The sequence below is a fragment of the Oncorhynchus nerka genome, linkage group LG22 (assembly GCF_034236695.1).
Source record: "Oncorhynchus nerka isolate Pitt River linkage group LG22, Oner_Uvic_2.0, whole genome shotgun sequence".
In the NCBI taxonomy this organism is placed as follows: Eukaryota; Metazoa; Chordata; class Actinopteri; order Salmoniformes; family Salmonidae; genus Oncorhynchus; species Oncorhynchus nerka.
The window spans coordinates 43,743,116-43,762,284 of NC_088417.1; the positions used below are offsets into that span (position 1 = coordinate 43,743,116).

At 43.2% G+C, this 19,169-nt stretch overlaps 1 protein-coding gene across 1 annotated transcript in view; it reads left to right on the forward strand.

The window, feature by feature from the left end:
• LOC115105228 (ubiquitin domain-containing protein 2) overlaps positions 1 to 18,318 on the forward strand; it is a 73,909-nt gene extending 55,591 nt beyond the window's left edge. The window contains exon 3 of the mRNA XM_029626992.2: positions 16,293 to 18,318. Coding sequence (XP_029482852.1) covers positions 16,293 to 16,750 — 458 coding nt within the window. The 3' untranslated portion in view covers positions 16,751 to 18,318. The remainder of the gene's footprint in view (positions 1 to 16,292) is intronic.
• The last annotated feature ends 851 nt before the right edge of the window (positions 18,319 to 19,169 follow it).

Here is a 19,169-nt window from a genome sequence, read left to right on the forward strand (position 1 = left end):
TGAGGGGGAAACTCGCTAAATGGGTGACAACCACAATTGGTGAAATGTATATCTTCCTGGTGACAGAAAGAAGTACTCCCTAAGGGAATACTGGAGCACAGATCCTATGTTTGCAGCTCCCTTCTTTGCCACCCTCTTTTCCCAAGACCGCTTCCTAGTTCTGCTGCAATACCTGCATCTCGTCAACGATGCTACTGCCGACCTAAATGACCCGTTACACAAAATAAGAAATATTCTTACCAGCCTGACATCAGAATTTTGTTGGGTCTTTGTGCCATACAAGGACCTATGGGTTGATGAGTCCCTGATGTTATGGAAGGGTAGGCTGGTGTTCCGTCAATATATTCCCTCCAAAAGGCACAGGTTTGGGGTCAAGTTCTTTGTCATGTGTTACGTGAAGACCGGATTAGTCCAGGACATTATAGTTTACACAGGGTCCACCACTGACATCCAACATTATGAGGGGCTTGGGGTGTCCAGGTCTGTGATGACCACGCCGGCTCCACATCTCGGCAAGGGACACACTTTGTATGTGAACAATTGGTACAGCAGTCTCACACTCTTCCAGAATCTGCTCTCCAACAGCACGGGGGCCGGTCAACAGGAAGGGGATGCCGGCATTCGGATGCAGAGAGGGGAGGTGGAGTTCAAGAAGAACGGTTGGCAGTAAAGTGGCATGACAAATGAGACGTCCATGTCCTCTCCACTGTCCATACAGCAACCATGTCGGCCACAGGGAAGGTGGACCACCTGACAGGAGAGAGAGATTAAACCAGACTGTGTGCTTGACTATAACCTCAACACGGGGGCAGTGGATAAGGCGGTATAAACAGCTTTGTGGAATGCGCTCGGAAAACTACCAAGTGGTATAAGAAGTTGTTGCAGTTGTTGTTCAGTCACTGCATGAATATGAAATATGGGTTATGCATATTCATAAGTTGCCAGTCTCTTCTTGCTGTTTTTTTTTCCCTCTAGTAAAACAAGTTTTTGTTGTTCAACCACCACCCAATACTTCAATAAAATTGATGACAATTCCATATAGTCCTGTGTGTTAAGAAACAGTAACTGTTAAGCTCCACAAGGGGGCAGGGCAGAGCTATGCTAAACAGGCAAAATGAAAACATAAGGCCAATGTAGCGTCAAAAGACAACACAAGATAATACCTCTCTAATGCAATTAGCATTGTTTTACAGCGCTAATGGAAGAATGTAGCTAGCTACATAAGCACGATTGAGTATAACATAAAGGATATGAAATTAGTGATGTTACCTTGCGCGTCTGCGGTTATCAATCAAATTCAAATTTATATAAATAGCCCTTCTTACATCAGCTGATGTCACAAAGTGCTGTACAGAAACCCAGCCTAAAACCCCAAACCGCAAGCAATACAGGTGTAGAAGCACGGTGGCTAGGAAAAACTCCCTAGAAAGGCCACAACCTAGGAAGAAACCTAGAGAGGAACCAGGCTATGAGGGGTGGCCAGTCCTCTTCTGGCTGTGCCGGGTGGAGATTATAACAGAACATGGCCAAGATGTTCAAATGTTCAAAGATAACGAGCAGGGTGCAACAGGTCAGCACCGCATGAATAAATGTCAGTTGGCTTTTCATAGCCAATCATCTCTACCGTTCCTGCTGTCTCTAGAGAGTTGAAAACAGCAGGTCTGGGACAGGTAGCACGTCCGGTGAACAGGTCAGGGTTCCATAGCCGCAGGCAGAACAATTGAAACTGGAGCAGTAGCACGGCCAGGTGGACTGGGGACAGCAAGGAGTCATCAGGCCAGGTAGTCCTGACGCATGGTCCTAGGGTTCAGGTTCTCCAAAAGAAAGAAAGAGAGAGAGAATTAGAGAGAGCATACTTAAATTCACACAGGACACCGGATAAGACAGGAGAAATACTCCAGATATAACAGACTGACCCTAGCCCCCCGACACATAAACTACTGCAGCACATATATTGGAGACTGAGACGGGAGGGGTCGGGAGACACTGTGGCCCCGTCCGACAATACCCCCGGACAGGGCCAACCAGGCAGGATATAACCCCACCCACTTTGGGAATACACACACATATTATGCTCCATACATACAGTGGGCACTTACTTTGATAGAAACTCACCCATGTCCAAAGTTATTATCATGTAGTAATGAAAACAACAATGAAGGCAACGCGAGCACCAGCCAGAAAATGTGAAAAAGTTTATGCAGGTCTTTTTCTAACTGTTTGGGGTCTTGCTGTCAAGTTGCAGTCTATAATTACTTGTAATTATCTTCCGGCACCCCGCCCATCCACTCAAGATAAAACTGTCCCGTGGCTGAATCTAGTTGATGATCCCTGCTCTGATGGGCCCTAGTGCACTAAATAGGGAATAGGTTGTCATTTGAGACATGGAGCTGGGTGGGAATGAGAAGGGTCAGTGCTGCTATAGCTATAGCATAACCAGTCCATGGAGACTTCATTGCTTTACAGTACTGTAGCAACATGCAGCCATTAGGCCTGTACAAGCTGAACACTCCATTCAATAGCTCTGAAATATCACACATTACACTTGGCAAGGGCCAGTTTCCCTGCGTCATTTCATAAGCAGCGCCAATGTGTCTCTAAAGGGGGTTAATGTAACTCCTGTTCTGTCAGAGCTGATCTTGTTAAGTCAGTGGGCCTGTGCGAGAGAGAGAACACACTTTACCGTGGGCATCGTGTGCCCCTGAACACTGCTCCTTTACACTCAGGTGAACATTAAAGGGGCATCTCAAAGACATGCCAGCACTGCCTCTATGTCTGATGCATGGTGGTAATTGAGTGGGCCTGTCGTCTGGCCTTGGCTGGCGTTTTGATGGTCCAATTGTTCCCAGCCATCTGGTGTCATTGAGGAGCTGTTGTAGCGCTGAGTGTAATGGCTCTGGTGGGAGGCCAGACCCATCGCTCTTTAGGATGCTTTCGGGGGGGGGGGGGTGTATTAAAGAGAGAAGTGTGCGTTTGTTTACCAACTCGCAGAAGAAGAAAAAATGACATGGAGATGGCCTCAATGGTGCTGGCCATGCTCTCACAGATGCCATAATGGGACAGATACAATGTTGCATCCTCTAACTAGATATTGACTACTATTCTCGCTCTGCCTTTTCATCTTCATCTATCTATTCTCCATCTTTCTATACTGAACTAAAAATACAAAACACAACATGTAAATCGTCAGTCCCCTGTTACATGAGCTGAAATAATAAATCACAGAAGTGTTCCATACATACTTATTTCTCTCAATTTGTGTACATTTGTTTTTTGCCAAGATAATCCATCCACCTGACAAGTGTGGCATAACAAGAAGCTGATTAAACAACATGCTCATTACACAAGTGCACCTTGTAATGGGGCCCTTAAAAGGCCCCTCTAAAATGTGCAGTTTTGTCACACAACACAATGCCACAGAAGTCTCCACTTTTGAGGGAGCGTGGAATTGGCATGCTGACTACAGGAATGTCCACCAGAGCTGTTGCCAGATAATTTAATGTTCATTTCTCTACCATAAGCCACCTCCAATGTCATTTTAGAGAATTTGGCAGTACGTCCAACCGACCTCATAACCGTAGACCACGTGTAACCATGCTAGCCCAGGACCTCCACATCCGGCTTCTTCACTTGCGGGATTGTCTGAGACCAGCCACCCGGACCGCTGATTAAATTGAGTATTTCTTTTATAATAAAGCCCTTTTGTGGGGAAAAACTAATTATGATTGACTGGGCCTGGCTCCCCAGTGGGTGTGCCTATGCCCACCCATGGCTGCGTCCCTGCCTTGTCATGTGAAATCAATAGATTAGGCCTAATTTATTTATTTCAATTGACTGATTTCATGCTTACTGTCCTCCCATTACTACTGCCTTCCTTTAGAAGGATAAATTGTTTCTCTTCACTGGCCACTGTACATTACCACCTCTGCTCCTCCAATCATCACTCATTTTCTCTCAATGGGAAATCGAGAGAGAGAGAGCTACCAAACATTGGAAAGAGACCACTTTAGCTGAATAGTTAACCAGTGTAAAATACACCCAAACAAATAAAAACCTTAACCAAATACAGAATTAGTGATCATAGCCTGGCAATTGAAACCGGACACCATCAAAATACATGGTTGGCCAGAGAGGACAGACTCATCACTGTGGGTCAGGAGAGATACAAAGTGGAGAACATCACCTGGCTCAAATATATATGAATTAAAGTTTCCTTCTTCGCAAATTCAAAATGAAAAGTTCTACATTCACAAAACAATCAAACAATGATAAACGTTGTATACTTTTGGGGAAAATTCCACAAGGAAGGAAACAAAGTGTACTATTTTCTCCATATATTATAAGTAAGGCAATAGAAGTACCAGCAGTCATTTGACATTTTATTTGTTGAATTACATTCTAAATGTTGACCATTATTATATTTCTGTATTGGATACTTATTTGCGATGTATATACAGTACCAGTCAAAAGTTGACACACCTACTCATTCCAGGGTATTTCTTTATTTTTACTATTTTCTACATTGTAGAATAATAGTGAAGACAAAACTATGAAATAACACATATGGAATCATGTACTAATCAAAAAAAGAGATTCTTCAAAGTAGCCACCCATTGCCTTGATGACAATCTATATGCGACTGCTCTCAGCTGAACAACAGCCTATCGACTAAATAATCCACCAGTCAAATAAAATGGGGTCAGCGCTAATATAATACACACATATATAGTATACACTCAAGGACATTCAGAGACTTGTCCCGAAGCCACTCCTGCGTTGTCTTGCCTGTGTGCTTAGGGTCGTTGTCCTGTAGGAAGGTGAACCTTCGCCCCCAGTCTGAGGTACTTAGCGCTCTGGAGCAGATTTTCATCAAGGATCTTTTCTCCAATCATCTTTCCCTCGATCCTGACTAGTCTCCCAGTCCCTGCCGCTGAAAAACATCTCCACAGCATGATGCTGCCACCACTATGCCTCACTGTAGCGATGGTGCCCAGTTTCCTCCAGACATGACGCTTGGCATTCAGGCCAAAGAGTTCAATCTTGGTTTCATCAGACCAGAGGTCAGAGTCTTTAGGTGCCTTTTGGCAAATTCCAAGCAGGCTGTCATGTACCTTTTACTGAGGAGTGGCTTCTGTCTGGCCACTCTACCATAAAGGCCTGATTGGTGAAGTGCTGTAGAAATGGTTGTCCTTCTGGAAGGCTCTCCCATCTCCACAGAGGAACTCTGGAGCTCTGACTGAGTGACCACAGGGTTCCTGGTCACCTCCCTGACCAAGGCCCTTCTCCCCTGATTGCTCAGTTTGGCTGGGTGGACAGCTCTTGGTGGTCCCAAACTTCTTCCATCTAAGAATGATGGAGGTTAATGTGCTCTTGGAGACCTTCAATGCTGAAGACATTTTTTGGTTCCCTCCGGATCTGTGCCTCAACACAATCCTGTCTCGGAGCTCTGACATGCACTGTCAACTGTGGGACCTTGTATAGACAGGTGTGTGCCTTTCCATATCATGTCCAATCAATTTAATTTACCGCAGGTGGACTCCAAGTTGTAGAAATATCAAGTATGATGGAAACAGGATGCACCTGAGCGCAGTTTTGAGTCTCATAGCAAAGGGTCTGAATACTTATGTAAAAACAACATTTTTTGAAAATATTTTCTCTTTGTCATTATGGGGTATTGTGTGTAGGTTGAATAATAATTTAATCAATTTTAGAATAAGGCTGTAACGTAACGAAATGTGGAAAAGGTCAAGGGGTCCGAATACTTTCCGAATACACTGTATATTCCAAAAAAACAAACGCAACATGCAACAATTAACAATTTGACTGAGTTACAGTTCATAGGAGGAGATGAATGGAGAGAATTAGTCTCCAGTCCCGCCTAGTCTCAGCACGCACCGCACCGCCATGTCCTTCACAATCACTTACCTCATTCTCCCCGAGAACGCATTACATTTATACATAGGAAAGAAAAATGGTCTTACCACATCCTGTTATGTTGTGCACATAGAACATGTCCAGGAGTAAAACAGAGAAAGATGTTTGGCTGGCTCTACACTACCGTTAAAAAGTTTGGGGTCACTTAGAAATGCCCTTGTTTTTGAAAGAAAGCAACTTTTTTGTCCATTTTAAAATAACATCAAATTCATCAGAAATACAGTGTGGACATTGTTAATGTTGTAAATGACTATTGTAGCTGGAAATGGCAGATTTTTTAATGGAATATCTACATAGGCGTACAGAGGCCCATTATCAGCAACCATCACTCCTGTGTTCCAATGGCACGTTGTGTTAGCTAATCCAAGTTTATCATTTTAAAAGGCTATTTGATCACTAGAAAACCCTTTTGCAATTATGTTAGCACAGCTGAAAACTGTTGTTCTGATTGAAGAAGCAATAAAACTGTCCGCCTTTAGACTTGTTTAGTATCTGGAGTATCAGCATTTGTGGGTTCGATTACAGGCTCAAAATGGCCAGAAACTAAGATCTTTCTTCTGAAACTCGTCAGTCTATTCTTGTTCTGAGAAATGAAGGTTATTCCATGCAAGAAATTGGCAAGAAACTAAAGATCTCGTACAGCGCTGTGTAATACTCCCTTCACAGAACAGCGCAAACTGGCTCTAATAGAAAAAGGAGTGGGAGGCACATTTGAGCAAGAGGACAAGTACATTAGAGTGTCTAGTTTGAGAAACAAATGCCTCACAAGTCCTCAACTGGCAGCTCCATTAAATATTACCCACAAAACACCAGTCTCAACGTCAACAGTGAAGAGGTGACCCCGGGATGCTGGCCTTCTAGGCAGAGTTGCAAAGACAAAGCCATATCTCTGTCCAGTGTTTGTGTTCTTTTGCACATCTTAATCTTTTGTTTTTATTGGCCAGTCTGAGATATGGCTTTTTGGCGTTTCTGTGACATCAGGTTCTGTAGCGGCAGGTAGCCTAGTGGTTAAAGCGTTGGACTCTAACCACTTGGACTTGCAAGTTCGAATCCCTGAGCTGACAGGGTAAATATCTGTTGTTCTGCTCCTGAACAAGGCCCACTGTTCCTAGACCGTCATTGAAAATAAGAATGTGTTCTTAACTTGCCTAGTCAAATAAATGTTTTTTAAAAAATGTAAAAAATAATAATAATATTGTCATGGAGGGCAGGTAGTTTGCATCCGGTGATGTGTTGTGCAGACCGCACCACCCTGTTGTGTCATCTGCAAACTTGATGATTGAGTTGGAGGCGTGCATGGCCATGCAGTCATGGATGAACAGGGAGTACAGGAGGGGGCTGAGCATGCACCCTTGTGGGGCCCCAGTGTTAAGGATCAGCGATGTGGAGGTTTCCTACCTTCACCACCTGGGGGTGGCCTGTTAGGAAGTCCAGGACCCAATTGCACAGGGCGGGGTTCAGTCCCAGGGCCTTGGGCTTAATGATAGCTCGGAGGGTACTATGGTGTTAACTGCTGAGCTATAGTCAACGAACAGCATTCTTACATAGGTATTCATCTTGTCCCGATGGTTGTGGCCTTCAAGCTAAACTGATGTGATTTGATTGATGCCTGACAGTGAAGAGGCTGTAGTTAATCTCCATAACTGAACAGTAGCATACTACACACTCTGCATAGTGAAAAGGATCGCCTTTTTTTACCCAATAAATTATTTGAAATAAATTATATGTAGGTCTCTCCCCACTACCTGCTGGCTGTGTGGGACTGACTGACTGCACTGCAGTGACTGGTCTGGTCTAGAGAGGCTGACTGGGGCCAGATGTACTGTTTGCTGAGCCTCGGTAAAGACAGGGAGACTGAGTAATAATGATGGTAGTGTCTCCAGAGGCCAGACATCGCTCACTCTCCTTTTTATACCATTACTACCATGTTGACATAGATCAAATAAGTCTTATATGTATGAGGTGGATGGGCTTTATAGTTTTCAACAGAGAGAAACGCTTAGCTGTTTTTAAATGATACTCAAGGTAAAATCAAGCCTTTTTTCTAATTGGCTGAGGAGAAATAGACTTGGGGGGATGTTGTACGAAAAAAAGCAATCAGCGATTGAATCGTCTTTAACCAGTCAGAGTATCAAAGCCAATGACACATTTTCATTTTCACATTTTACCCACGTGCGTTCTGGCTCGGGTCTAATCCATCGGTTTCTGGACTAAGGGTCGGAAAGATACTCCGATTCAGACTCACTGCTGAGAAGGAACTAATGTCCGTAGCCGTGGGTTAGCGTTTGGCCGGAGCATGGAGTCTGGGTAGCATGTAGGTAAACGGATAGTATTTTTCTAACCTGTCTGTATCTCCATTTTCAACCCCCTGAAGACTACAGTATATCAGTGACACCATTTGACTACCGTATGTTTTCTCTTCACACAGTGATGCTGCAGCCCTACAACATAGGCTACAGTCCAGTCATCATCTGTTCCACAGCCCAGGCTTTCTATAATGTAAGACCCTTGGTCGTGTCTTGAAGGTCGTGTCTACAATTGACACTTACGTACGACTTCTGCTATCAGAAAAACAAGATCGCGTTGAAAAGACGGGTCTGGGGCCTCCCAGGTGGCGCAGTGGTTAAGGGCGCTGTACTGCAGCGCCAGCTGTGCCACCAGAGACTCTGGGTTCGCGCCCAGACTCTGTCGTAACCGGCCGTGACCGGGAGATCCGTGGGGTGACGCACAATTGGCCTTGCGTCGTCTGGGTTAGGGAGGGTTTGGCCGGTAGAACGCACGTGGGTAAAATGTGAAAATGAAAACTTGTCTCATCGCGCACCAGCGACTCCTGTGGCGGGCCGGGCGCAGTGCGCGCTAACCAAGGTTGCCAGGTGCACGGTGTTTCCTCCGACACATGATGTGGCTGGCTTCCGAGTTGGATGCGCGCTGTGTTAAGAAGCAGTGCGGCTTGGTTGGGTTGTGTATCGGAGCATGACTTTCAACCTTCGTCTCTCCCCGTACGGGAGTTGTAGCGATGAGACAAGATAGTAGCTACTAAAAACAATTGGATACCACGAAATTGGAGAGAAAAGGGGGTACAATTCTACCAAAAAAAAGACTGGTCTGGACTAGAGGTTGACCAATTATGATTTTTCAACGGCGATACCGATTATTGGAGGACCAAAAAAGCCAATTAATCGGCCAATTTAAAAAAAAAATTGTAATAATGAAAATTACAACAATACTGAATTAACACTTATTTTAACTTAATATAAAACATCAAAATCAAATTTAGCCTCAAATAAATAATGAAACATGTTCAATTTGGTTTAAATAATGCAAAAACAAAGTGTTGAAAAAAGTAATATGTGCCATGTAAAAATGTGTGCCATGTAAAATATGTGCCATGTAAAAAAGCTAACGTTTAAGTTATTTGCTCAGAACATGAGAACATATGAAAGTTGGTGGTTCATTTTAACATGAGACTTCAATATTCCAAGGTAAGAGGTTTTAGGTTGTAGTTAATATAGTATTAATAGGACTATTTATCTCTATACCATTTGTATTTCATATACCTTTGACTATTGGATGTTCTAGTTAAATAAAAGGTATATATTTTTTTTTAACAAATTTAAGAAATAAAAAAAATATTCAGATATCGGCGCCCAAAAATACAGATTTCCGATTGTTATGAAAACTTGAAATCGGCCCTAATTAATCGGCCATTCTGATTAATCGGTCGACCTCTAGTCTGGACGCACAAAAGTCATCTTGTGGTCTGATTGTGTTCAGGTCTGGCTGACCACTTCAGGAGGTGGTCAGGAATGCATTGTGTTTGGATTTCTGCTCAGTCTGGACGCAATCAGGCTACCGAAAGCGCATACAGTTGGCGACGTCATCAGCACTCCTCCCACAAGTTTCCAGAGAACTTCTGATTTGGGACCAAGAGGCACCTTTTCATTATAATGTTGGAGGAATGCAGTTGCTGGCCTCATAAATGCTAGCCAGCTAGCTAATATTTAGAAAAACAATGTTTTATTTGGCTAGAGTTATGCTAACCTGTTTGCAATCCCTTTTGCGTTGCTTTCTAGCTTGCAGGCTAGATACAGCCTGCTAGTTAGCTACAGTAGTTAGATACTGCCATCAGTTGTTGTGTTATTATATTCTGCCTATTCCACCGTTTGTAGAATGCATACTCAAAATTTGGGGACGCATACCAGCAAAGCCACTACACAACACTAAACAATACATTAATTGCACTTTAACTGTGACAAGCGGTGTCCACAAACTGTTAGGGCCTCCATAAAGCTGTCCCAACAGCAGAGCTTTCTTTTCAGCACCATGGAGTGAATCCTTACCACTGCTACACCTGGCTGCCAGCAGAGCCTTGTCTGGCAGCGAAACAGTTAATTCAGCCTCATTTACTGCCTTTTTGAAAAACATAGCTGATATGGCTGACTTGCTTAAACAAATGTGGTTTCTACTGACAATTGAGATGCACAAACTATGCTCCCGTGTAGCTCAGTTGGTAGAGCATGGTGCTTGCAATGCTAGGGGTTGTGGGTTTGATTTCAGTAATAGTCTGCGAAATGACTCAAATGTAAAAAATGCATAAGAGAACAATGAGGGGAAAAAAGTCAAACTGTCATTTCGATTAAGACATTAATGAGCAAACAAAGACGGACATAGTCAATATAACTATTTATTTAGCACTTTTGAAATGTACAGGGACAGAATTCAGAACATGGGCCATTCTTACATTATTCTCCCCGTAGGATAAATAAATGCGGCATATAAGCATACAATGAAAGCTCTTACAATATTTGATGATGACATTTCTCTAAAACAGGCTATAGGCTACATAGTAGGCTAAGTTATGGGGGAGAAAGTGACCAAATGATTACAGTGAGGCACATGGGCTACTAACAGCTAACTCCACAACATACACTTAGTATTACTTTCTTAGCTACAATCTGCATATCTCCCTGGCATATTACATCATTTATGCAGCAGCATACAATACATTGATGTTGACATGATCAGTCTAATCAAAGCCACGGTAGATATAACGTGAATTGACGTCATTTTATCTGTGGCCAATGACCTTGAGCCTTCAAATGTAAATCTGTGAACTTTCTAGCTTTCCCTGTAGATTTTGCGGTGACGTCGTGTCCCCATGAGTGACAGAACACTGAGCCAATCACGGCGCAACTAGAGAGAATTGCCAACCCATTTCTCTGTATTTTCCACTGTCTGCTCCTCCACCACAGAAAGCACTGAGCTAGGCTGAAACACCTGCATTTTGAGCTGCCTTACACAAGAAAGCAAAAAAGAGACCATGTTTATATGCAGATTTATTAACTCTGTTTATTTATTTTTACATTGTTTGCAAACTGATATGTGACAAAATGCCAAAATAACATGCAAAGCAGGCAACAACACTTTATTTTTAAAGCTAAACAGGTGGGGTTCAAAACAGGTGGGGCTCTGCCACTGCACAGCACAGAGACAGAGGCAGGCTGTTTGAATGGGATTTGCATCTAGAGTGAAAAGTGTTGTCAAAAAATCAGACGGCGTGATAAAGAAACTGCTGAAAGCTGTATTGTTGTGCTTCTGCCTGTCATTGACTGCTCGCTGAGGAGAAAGCCATGCGTCACTCAATGCCCCCTCACTCAGCCACTCGCACAATCTTGAGTGACAGAACTGGGGTGCTAACTGTAACACACCCTCTCCAATCACTGCGAACACAACTCCTTACAGACACCCTTCACCCTCCTCAAGATTGCTCTTTCCTTATCAATCCTTTTTCCTTTCATTCGTTCTCTCTCTTTCTCTTTCTACCTCTCTCCCCTCTCTGTCTCTCCCCTCTCTGTCTCTCCCTCTCTCTCATTCATATGAAGTACTCCTGTGATAAGAGCCGTTGAGAGTAGAAAGCCAGTACTTAATGATCCTCGTCAAATCAACATGCTTGCAGAGAGTCTCGTGGTGCTTCTGAAGTGCTGTTTCCATTGTTTATTCTGGTGACATTATTGAGTGTGTCGTATTGTCAAGTAGCCTCTGTATGATGAGTGGTGACTGGAGTATTGACATGGTCTGTCCCAACATAAAACAATGATCAACTGAGACCCTGCTTGACACCGTTGAGTCTTTGTTATTCATTTGGTATTTTCTTTATAGTCCTGTGTGCTGATGTGACAGAAAAGTGTGTGACATAAAAAGAGACCTCCAGATAATCCCAGCTTTGATCGAGGGGATTGGGAAATAAAGGTGAATCATATAATATTATGCCATTTTAGTAGACACCTTTATCCAAACAGAACTGGCTTTTATCTCTAAATGTACACTGTCTGCGAGACATCTGTGAATCACCTCACCTCCACCACACAGTTTATCATTTTATCACGACAGTGCTGTTTCTCAGCCTTTGCACTAAACCAGATTCTACGTGTGCCTGTGTGTGCTATTGAAAGGGGTGTGTGGAGGGTTGGGCTGTTTGTAGGGCTGGCAAATATGGCCCAAATATCATCGTTTCTTTCCAATTTTGACGGTATTTTATGTTGTTTTGAATAATACAAGTTCTACATTTGCTTTGAGTAGCTTTTGGAATCGTTAGCTTAGCGCATCCAACTTTCTCTGACATCACACTAATATTAGATTGACCTGATATCGTCGGATGGCTAACATTCGATGTCTGCGGATGCGTTGTCTTCTAGCCAAGATATGAAATGCGATCATAATTGACTGTAGTGCATATAAAGCACACAATAGCTACCGGTGGTTCCACGATGACTGAAAACACAACCGTGGGACGAACGAGTGACACATTTCTGGGCAAGGGCTATCCATTTAAAATGAATTCATTCATTCTTCCCTTGCCCTGCAAGTGTCAACTCATCATACGTCATCAGAAGTGTCCACCATATTTGAGGGCTGAGGGGAGAGGATGTCTTTTTATGTTTGGAATGCAGCCAGTGTCGTTTGACATGAAAAAGAATGAAAATGCCAGGGAGGAGTTATTGTGACAGGGGTAGGAACCAAAAGTGTTGGTCAGTGTTTCCTACGGGAACCTACAATCTTGAGCTACATTAAAAAAATATATTTTAATGTATTAAAACGTTAAATGTTTTCTTTTTTAGAACGAACGCCAAAAAATGTATGCTAGGCTGTTTTCTGGCAATTGTGCCCGATGTTAAGACTACAAACCGTTATAAATGGCCCATTTGCGAGATTGACTTGTCATTTCAATAGGCACAGGCTACAGACTAAAATCTGGGTTTATGATTGCAACTATGCCATGGTTCGCTTATATAAACCTAGGTAGCCTATAGCCCCTGATAGGCCTAAATCTAATTTCAGATAGTCTACAGTAGCCTAGGCAATATGTAGGTAATATTTAAACCAAACAATTTAGCAGCTTGCTTAGTTCCAATTAACAGACTAAGTTATTCAACATGAATAGTGAGTCAATTTCGAGATAAGAAGTGCTTGTGTTTCCCAATAGCCTGCTGGATTAGGCTACTGAGGAGTGGGTGATAATTTCAATCACTGAATTAAATATGAAGAATATTCAATTCATATAAATGTTATTGTCAACAACAGCCAGTGTTTAATAAAAAAACATTTGTTTTACCTGTAACCTCTAATCTGACTAGTTTACCGTCAATCTAATACGTTCTAATCGACAATTGCGATAGAGCTTTGATAACTTCCAATTGAATGAACTAAACATGGCCATTAAGAATTGCATAATAACACAAGGTGACAACAATAAACTGAAGTCATGGGCTATTTATTTCATCCCTTTGCCATCTCCCGGTAGGCTACACAAGTGGCACAAATGGATTTGCAATGACTCCAGAGATATCTTCATTCAACATATTTATTGTATCAGTAGCCTACAATGGCATATAAATGAATAGGCTACATTATGCCCATTAGAAACAAATGTATCATTCTTCACATTTAATGTCAGTTTCATTGAAGACTTTAACCCCACCCACCTATAAAAAGAACCACGCGGGGGAATTCCTGAACTTCCCTTTCAAATTTCCCAAGAACTGAGCATGCGTTTTTCTTCTTTCAGCTAAGTCTACATTGGAATGCAGTTTAAACCAAAATCGTTTTCCATTTGCATTGTCTCCTTTATTTCTTGATGTGCATCAGTTATAGCATGTTAATGTTTTATGGAAAGAGGGTTGGAAATAGGTTCCATAATGACAATCTACAGCGCAGTTGGAAAGTATTCAGACCCCTTGACTTTTTCAACATTTTGTTACCTTACAGCCTTATTCTAAAATGGATTAAATAAAAATAATGTACTCACCAATCTACACATAATACCCCATAATGACAACGCGAAAATTGTAGAAATGTTTTCATATGTCTTACAAATAAAAAACAGATACATTATTTACATAAGTATTCAGACCCTTTGCTATGAGACTCGAAATTGAGCTCAGGTGCATCCTGTTTCCATTGATCATCCTTGAGATGTTTCTACAAATTCAATTGATTGGACATGGTTTGGAAAGACACACCTGTCTATATAAGGTCCCACAGTTGACAGTGCATGTCAGAGCAAAAACCAAGCCATGCGGTCAAATGAACTGTCCATAGAGCTCCAAGACAGGATTAAAGAGATCTGGGAAGGGTACCAAAACATGTATGCAGCATTGAAGGTCCCCAAGAACACAGTGTGGCCTTCATCATTCTTAAAAGGAAGAAGTTTGGAACAACCAAGACTCTTACTAGATGTGGCCGCCCGGCCAAACTGAGCAATCAGGGAACAAGGGCCTTGGTCAAGGAGGTGACCAAGTTTCTCTGTGGAGATGGGAGAACCTTCCAGAAGGACAACCATCTCTGCAGCACTCCACCAATCAGGCCTTTAAGGTAGAGTGGCCAGACGGAAGCCACTCCTCAGTAAAAGACAGCCCACCTGGAGTTTGCCAAAAGGCACCTACAAACTCTATGAGAAACAAGATTCTCTGGTCTGATGAAACCAAGATTGAACTCTTTGGCCTGAATGCCAAGCATCACATCTGGAGGAAACCTGGCACCATCCCTATGATGAAGCATTGGTGGTGGCAGCATCATGCTGTGGGGATGTTTTTCAGTGGCAGGCACTGGGAGACTAGTCAGGCTGGAGGGAAAGATGAACGGAGCAAAGTACAGAGAGATCCTTGATGAAAACATGCTCCAGAGCGCTCATGACCTCAGACTGGGGCGAAGGTTCACCTTCCATCAGGACAACACCCCTAAGCACACAGCCAAGACAATGCAGGACTGACTTTGGGACAAGTGGCCCAGGCAGAGCCCGGACTTGTACCCGATCGAACATCTCTGGAAAGACCTGAAAATAACTGAGCGACACTCCCCATCCAACCTGACAGAGCTTGAGAGGATCTGCAGAGAAGAATGGGAGAAACTCTCCAAATACAGGTGTGCCAAGCTTGTAGCATCATACCCAAGAAGACTCGGGCTGTAATCGCTGCCAAAGGTGCTTCAACAAAGTACTTAGTAAAGGGTCTGAATACTTATGTAAATGTGATGTTTCAGTTTTTTTTTATATACATTAGCAAAAATCTCATCTGTTTTTGCTTTGTCATTATAGGGTATTGTGTGTGTGTGTGGATTGAGAGGAGAGAAAAAAACGATTGAATCTGCACTGTAATATAATAATATGAATATGTACTGTATTTATGAAGTGTGTAAATAGTATTTTTGTCGTCTTTCCATTATGTAACTCTATAGAATTTATTTAGAATGTTATGTATGTCGTGTTTTTCTTGTCTATCTATAACTGTTCTGTACTTTGTTGGGTATTTGTACGTTTCGTGTGGTCCCAAGGAAGAGTAGCTACTGCATCTGCATTAACTAATGGGGATCCTAAACTAAACTCTAATTTCTCTCCATTCTCCCTCTCTCAAACTCTCACTCGCCACTCTCACTTCCCATGACAGGCCATTCACAAGGAGGAGCAGCCACAGTATCACTACTACAGTTGACTGAGGGATACTTGTCTGTCTGTTTAGGCTGTATAGTCTTCCACTGGGTCACTCTGTCACATTCATCTATTTTGTCAAACTCAACATTCCATCATGATCATCATGACATTAAAAAAAACACCCATATGGCATAATTGATCAAAACGAGCAGAGGGCGAGAGATTGAGAGTACGGGAAACATAATTTCACTAGAAATGCAATAGCTAGAACGTTATCGAGCAAAACGGATGAAAAGACAATATTCACAGTCCTCTGAATATGAGGGAAGGATTTTGAACTGACTAAGTCAGACTGAGTGAATAATCAGAAGTCAATGGTCTGTCCTGTTCCTTGAGTGACTTTGTTCCTCTGTCCTTCTGTGTCCCCCTGCAGGCGCGCTGACTGAGTGCTATGACGAGCTGGGGAACCGCTACCAGCTGCCAGTCTACTGCCTGTCTCCACCTGTCAACATGATCGAGGAGAAGAGTGACCTGGAGAGTCTGGAGGTCAGCGAGCCGCCACCCAGCGAGGGCCAGGAGTGCCAGCTGCGCCTGCGCTTGTCTACAGGCCGGGACCTGCGCCTGGCGGTGAGGACCACGGACACGGTGCAGCACATGAAGCGCCGGCTGCAGACGGTGGAGGGCGTGGCGGCGGCCACCCAGCGCTGGTTCTTCTCGGGCCGGCCACTTACGGACAAGATGAAGCTGGAGGAGTTGAAGATCTCCAGGGACTACGTGGTGCAGGTGATCGTCAGCCAGCCGCCCGCCCCCCTGCCCACCCAGGCACCGCCCACCCCCATACCAGCCACACCCGCCACACTACCCCAGGACCCCACACCCGTGGAAAACTAGTGCCTGGCACCCGGAGAGGGCATGCAGGAGGAGAGAGGACCACAATGGGAGGACCAGCTTGTGTCTAAGAGAGCGAGCGAGAGAGGGGTGTGTGTGTGTGTGTGTGTGTGTGTGTGTGTGAAGGAGCTAAGCAGGTAGAAGATTAAATACGTGTCTGCAAATGGGCTGAAACAGGACTAGAGAGCCATTGAAAGGGTTTATTTACAGTTGAGTGTTTGTTAAGCTGTGTTACCTCCCTCCCTCTTCTCCCTCCTCGACGGGACGGCGAGGTTATTCTGCAAGGCATGCTAGGATAGCAGCAGGGGTGTGTCTGTGTCTCAGCCGGAACAGGAAGACTCCGCCTCCTCGATTGAAGACAACCAACCAGAAGCAGGAAGAGACTCAACCACAAGTCAGGACCACCTGCCAACCTGACTTTTAACAAATCAACCTTTTATAAAAACTATTTTTAAAAACTTGTCTTGCTTTTAGTGGAAACTGAACAACCAAAAAAATTTAGATCTGGGGAAACTATAAGGAACGGGGAAGAATATACAGTAACAACTTTTTCATTTTGCATTGTTTTTACTCTTGTTTTGATTTCACTGCTGTTGCATTTTAGTCCTTGTCTTTGTCAAGGATGATTCTGTATTGATTTGGAGGACTGGGTCAATGTTCCAGAACCTCTTACCTGCCTGCCTGCTCTCCATCTCCTCTATAGCTTCTAGTCAGTCAGCTGTCTGTCCTTCTATTGCTCTCTTTGTTATGCATCCTACCTGTAACAGTCTTGACCTGTAGCTTCTTTCTGCAGACATTACATGTAGCTCTGCCAGTCAACTCTTAAGCAGACGAATCACATGCTCTGGACTATACCTTTTTAATTCCTGTCTTGGTTTGTGAAGTTAGTAGGCCGTCACTGCGTCAGATTAGTTCCCTTCTCATTCTCCAGTGTACATCCCATCGTGTAAACTTGACACTCTCACTCTACAGTTGTCTGTGTGCACCTGATATTTGCTTGAGATGGAAATACAGTAGGTTTCCAGTTATTACAGGTGCAGAACTTTAAAAAAAAGGAAAGGAAAACATGCAAACTGAATGTGCTGGGATGAGGTGTCAGTCATCGCAGTGTTACTAGCACTGTGTATAGAAATTCTGCTTCACTATACTTTAAGATACTTATCAGCGCAGTGTGTATTCAATTTGTGTGTGTGTGTGCGATAGAGAGCGAGAGTAAATGCATGTTTGAGAGGTTGTCGAGGGAAAGTGTTGGATGTGCAGCTATGTTCACGTTCACAATATCTTCTGGTGACAAGAGCCAGACCTCAGAACATACCAAGAAGAGGTTACGACCTTAGCAGGTCTCTAGGGGTTGTACTGTGGAGTGTGGACATAAGTCACACCAGAGGTCTTGTCCTGTACTCCTGTAGCTGTTAAGACTTTGAGTAACATGTTTCTGCTTCTCTCTTTGTGTGTATGAGTGTGCTAAGGCACATCAAGACTTATTCATGAAAAATGCATTTCAGAAACCTAGTTGCATATTTTGAAATAGAATGTTTTTAATTAAATTGACCAACATTTGTACTCCACAATCTCTCTCTCATTTCATTGGACCATTTGTTGGAAATAGAAGAGCCTCTGGGGGTTTCAGTTAGAACGCAGAACTAAATGGAATTAGAGCCATGTTTGAAGAACAGAACCAGCCTATTTGGAATATGACCTATCCTGTATAGAAGACTAGCTGTGGGTTCTACTTCACACAGGTGTGAAGAATAGGGTTGCAAAGGGAGGGTATATTACTGGAAATCGTCTTAGGTTTATCAGTAAACTACCAGAATCATGGTATCTTTCAAGGATTTGATGTAATCTATCACAAGACATCTAGTGGCTCTTTAGGGTACTTCAGATTATCACGTGTCCGTAATAATCCTGGCCCTCAGTGGGGCCTTATCACCAAAAAATATATGAAATATTAACATGATTTTAAAATAGAAAATAGAATGAGCTGTAAAATGTAGGTTTCTCCCATTTCGTGCCTAATGACCCCGATAAGAGGTTCAGAGTTTGAGTACACTGACGTTTTGTTGTGGGTTTAGAGGATGTTGACCTACGTCTGCAGCTGTGGAGGAAGAAATGTCCTCCACTTCCTCTGTGGGATTACACCTATTGGAAAGACAATGAAAAACAGGGAAGCAGCTTTGTGATCGTGGTTCCATATTTCTTTTAATCTGCTGACAGAGAGTAAATCACTTGGTTTTATCACAGTGGAGAGAGAGAGATGAGACCTTATGGCCATGTTAGGAAGACTAGATATTCTGTGCATATACTCATTTGCCTGGCCACCCATGGCACGCAAACCACCATCCACTCCTGTCCATAAGGCAGCCCATGGTCCTAATCCTGTTTTATCCTGCTAGAGGAAAGTCTGCTGTCAGCCATAAAT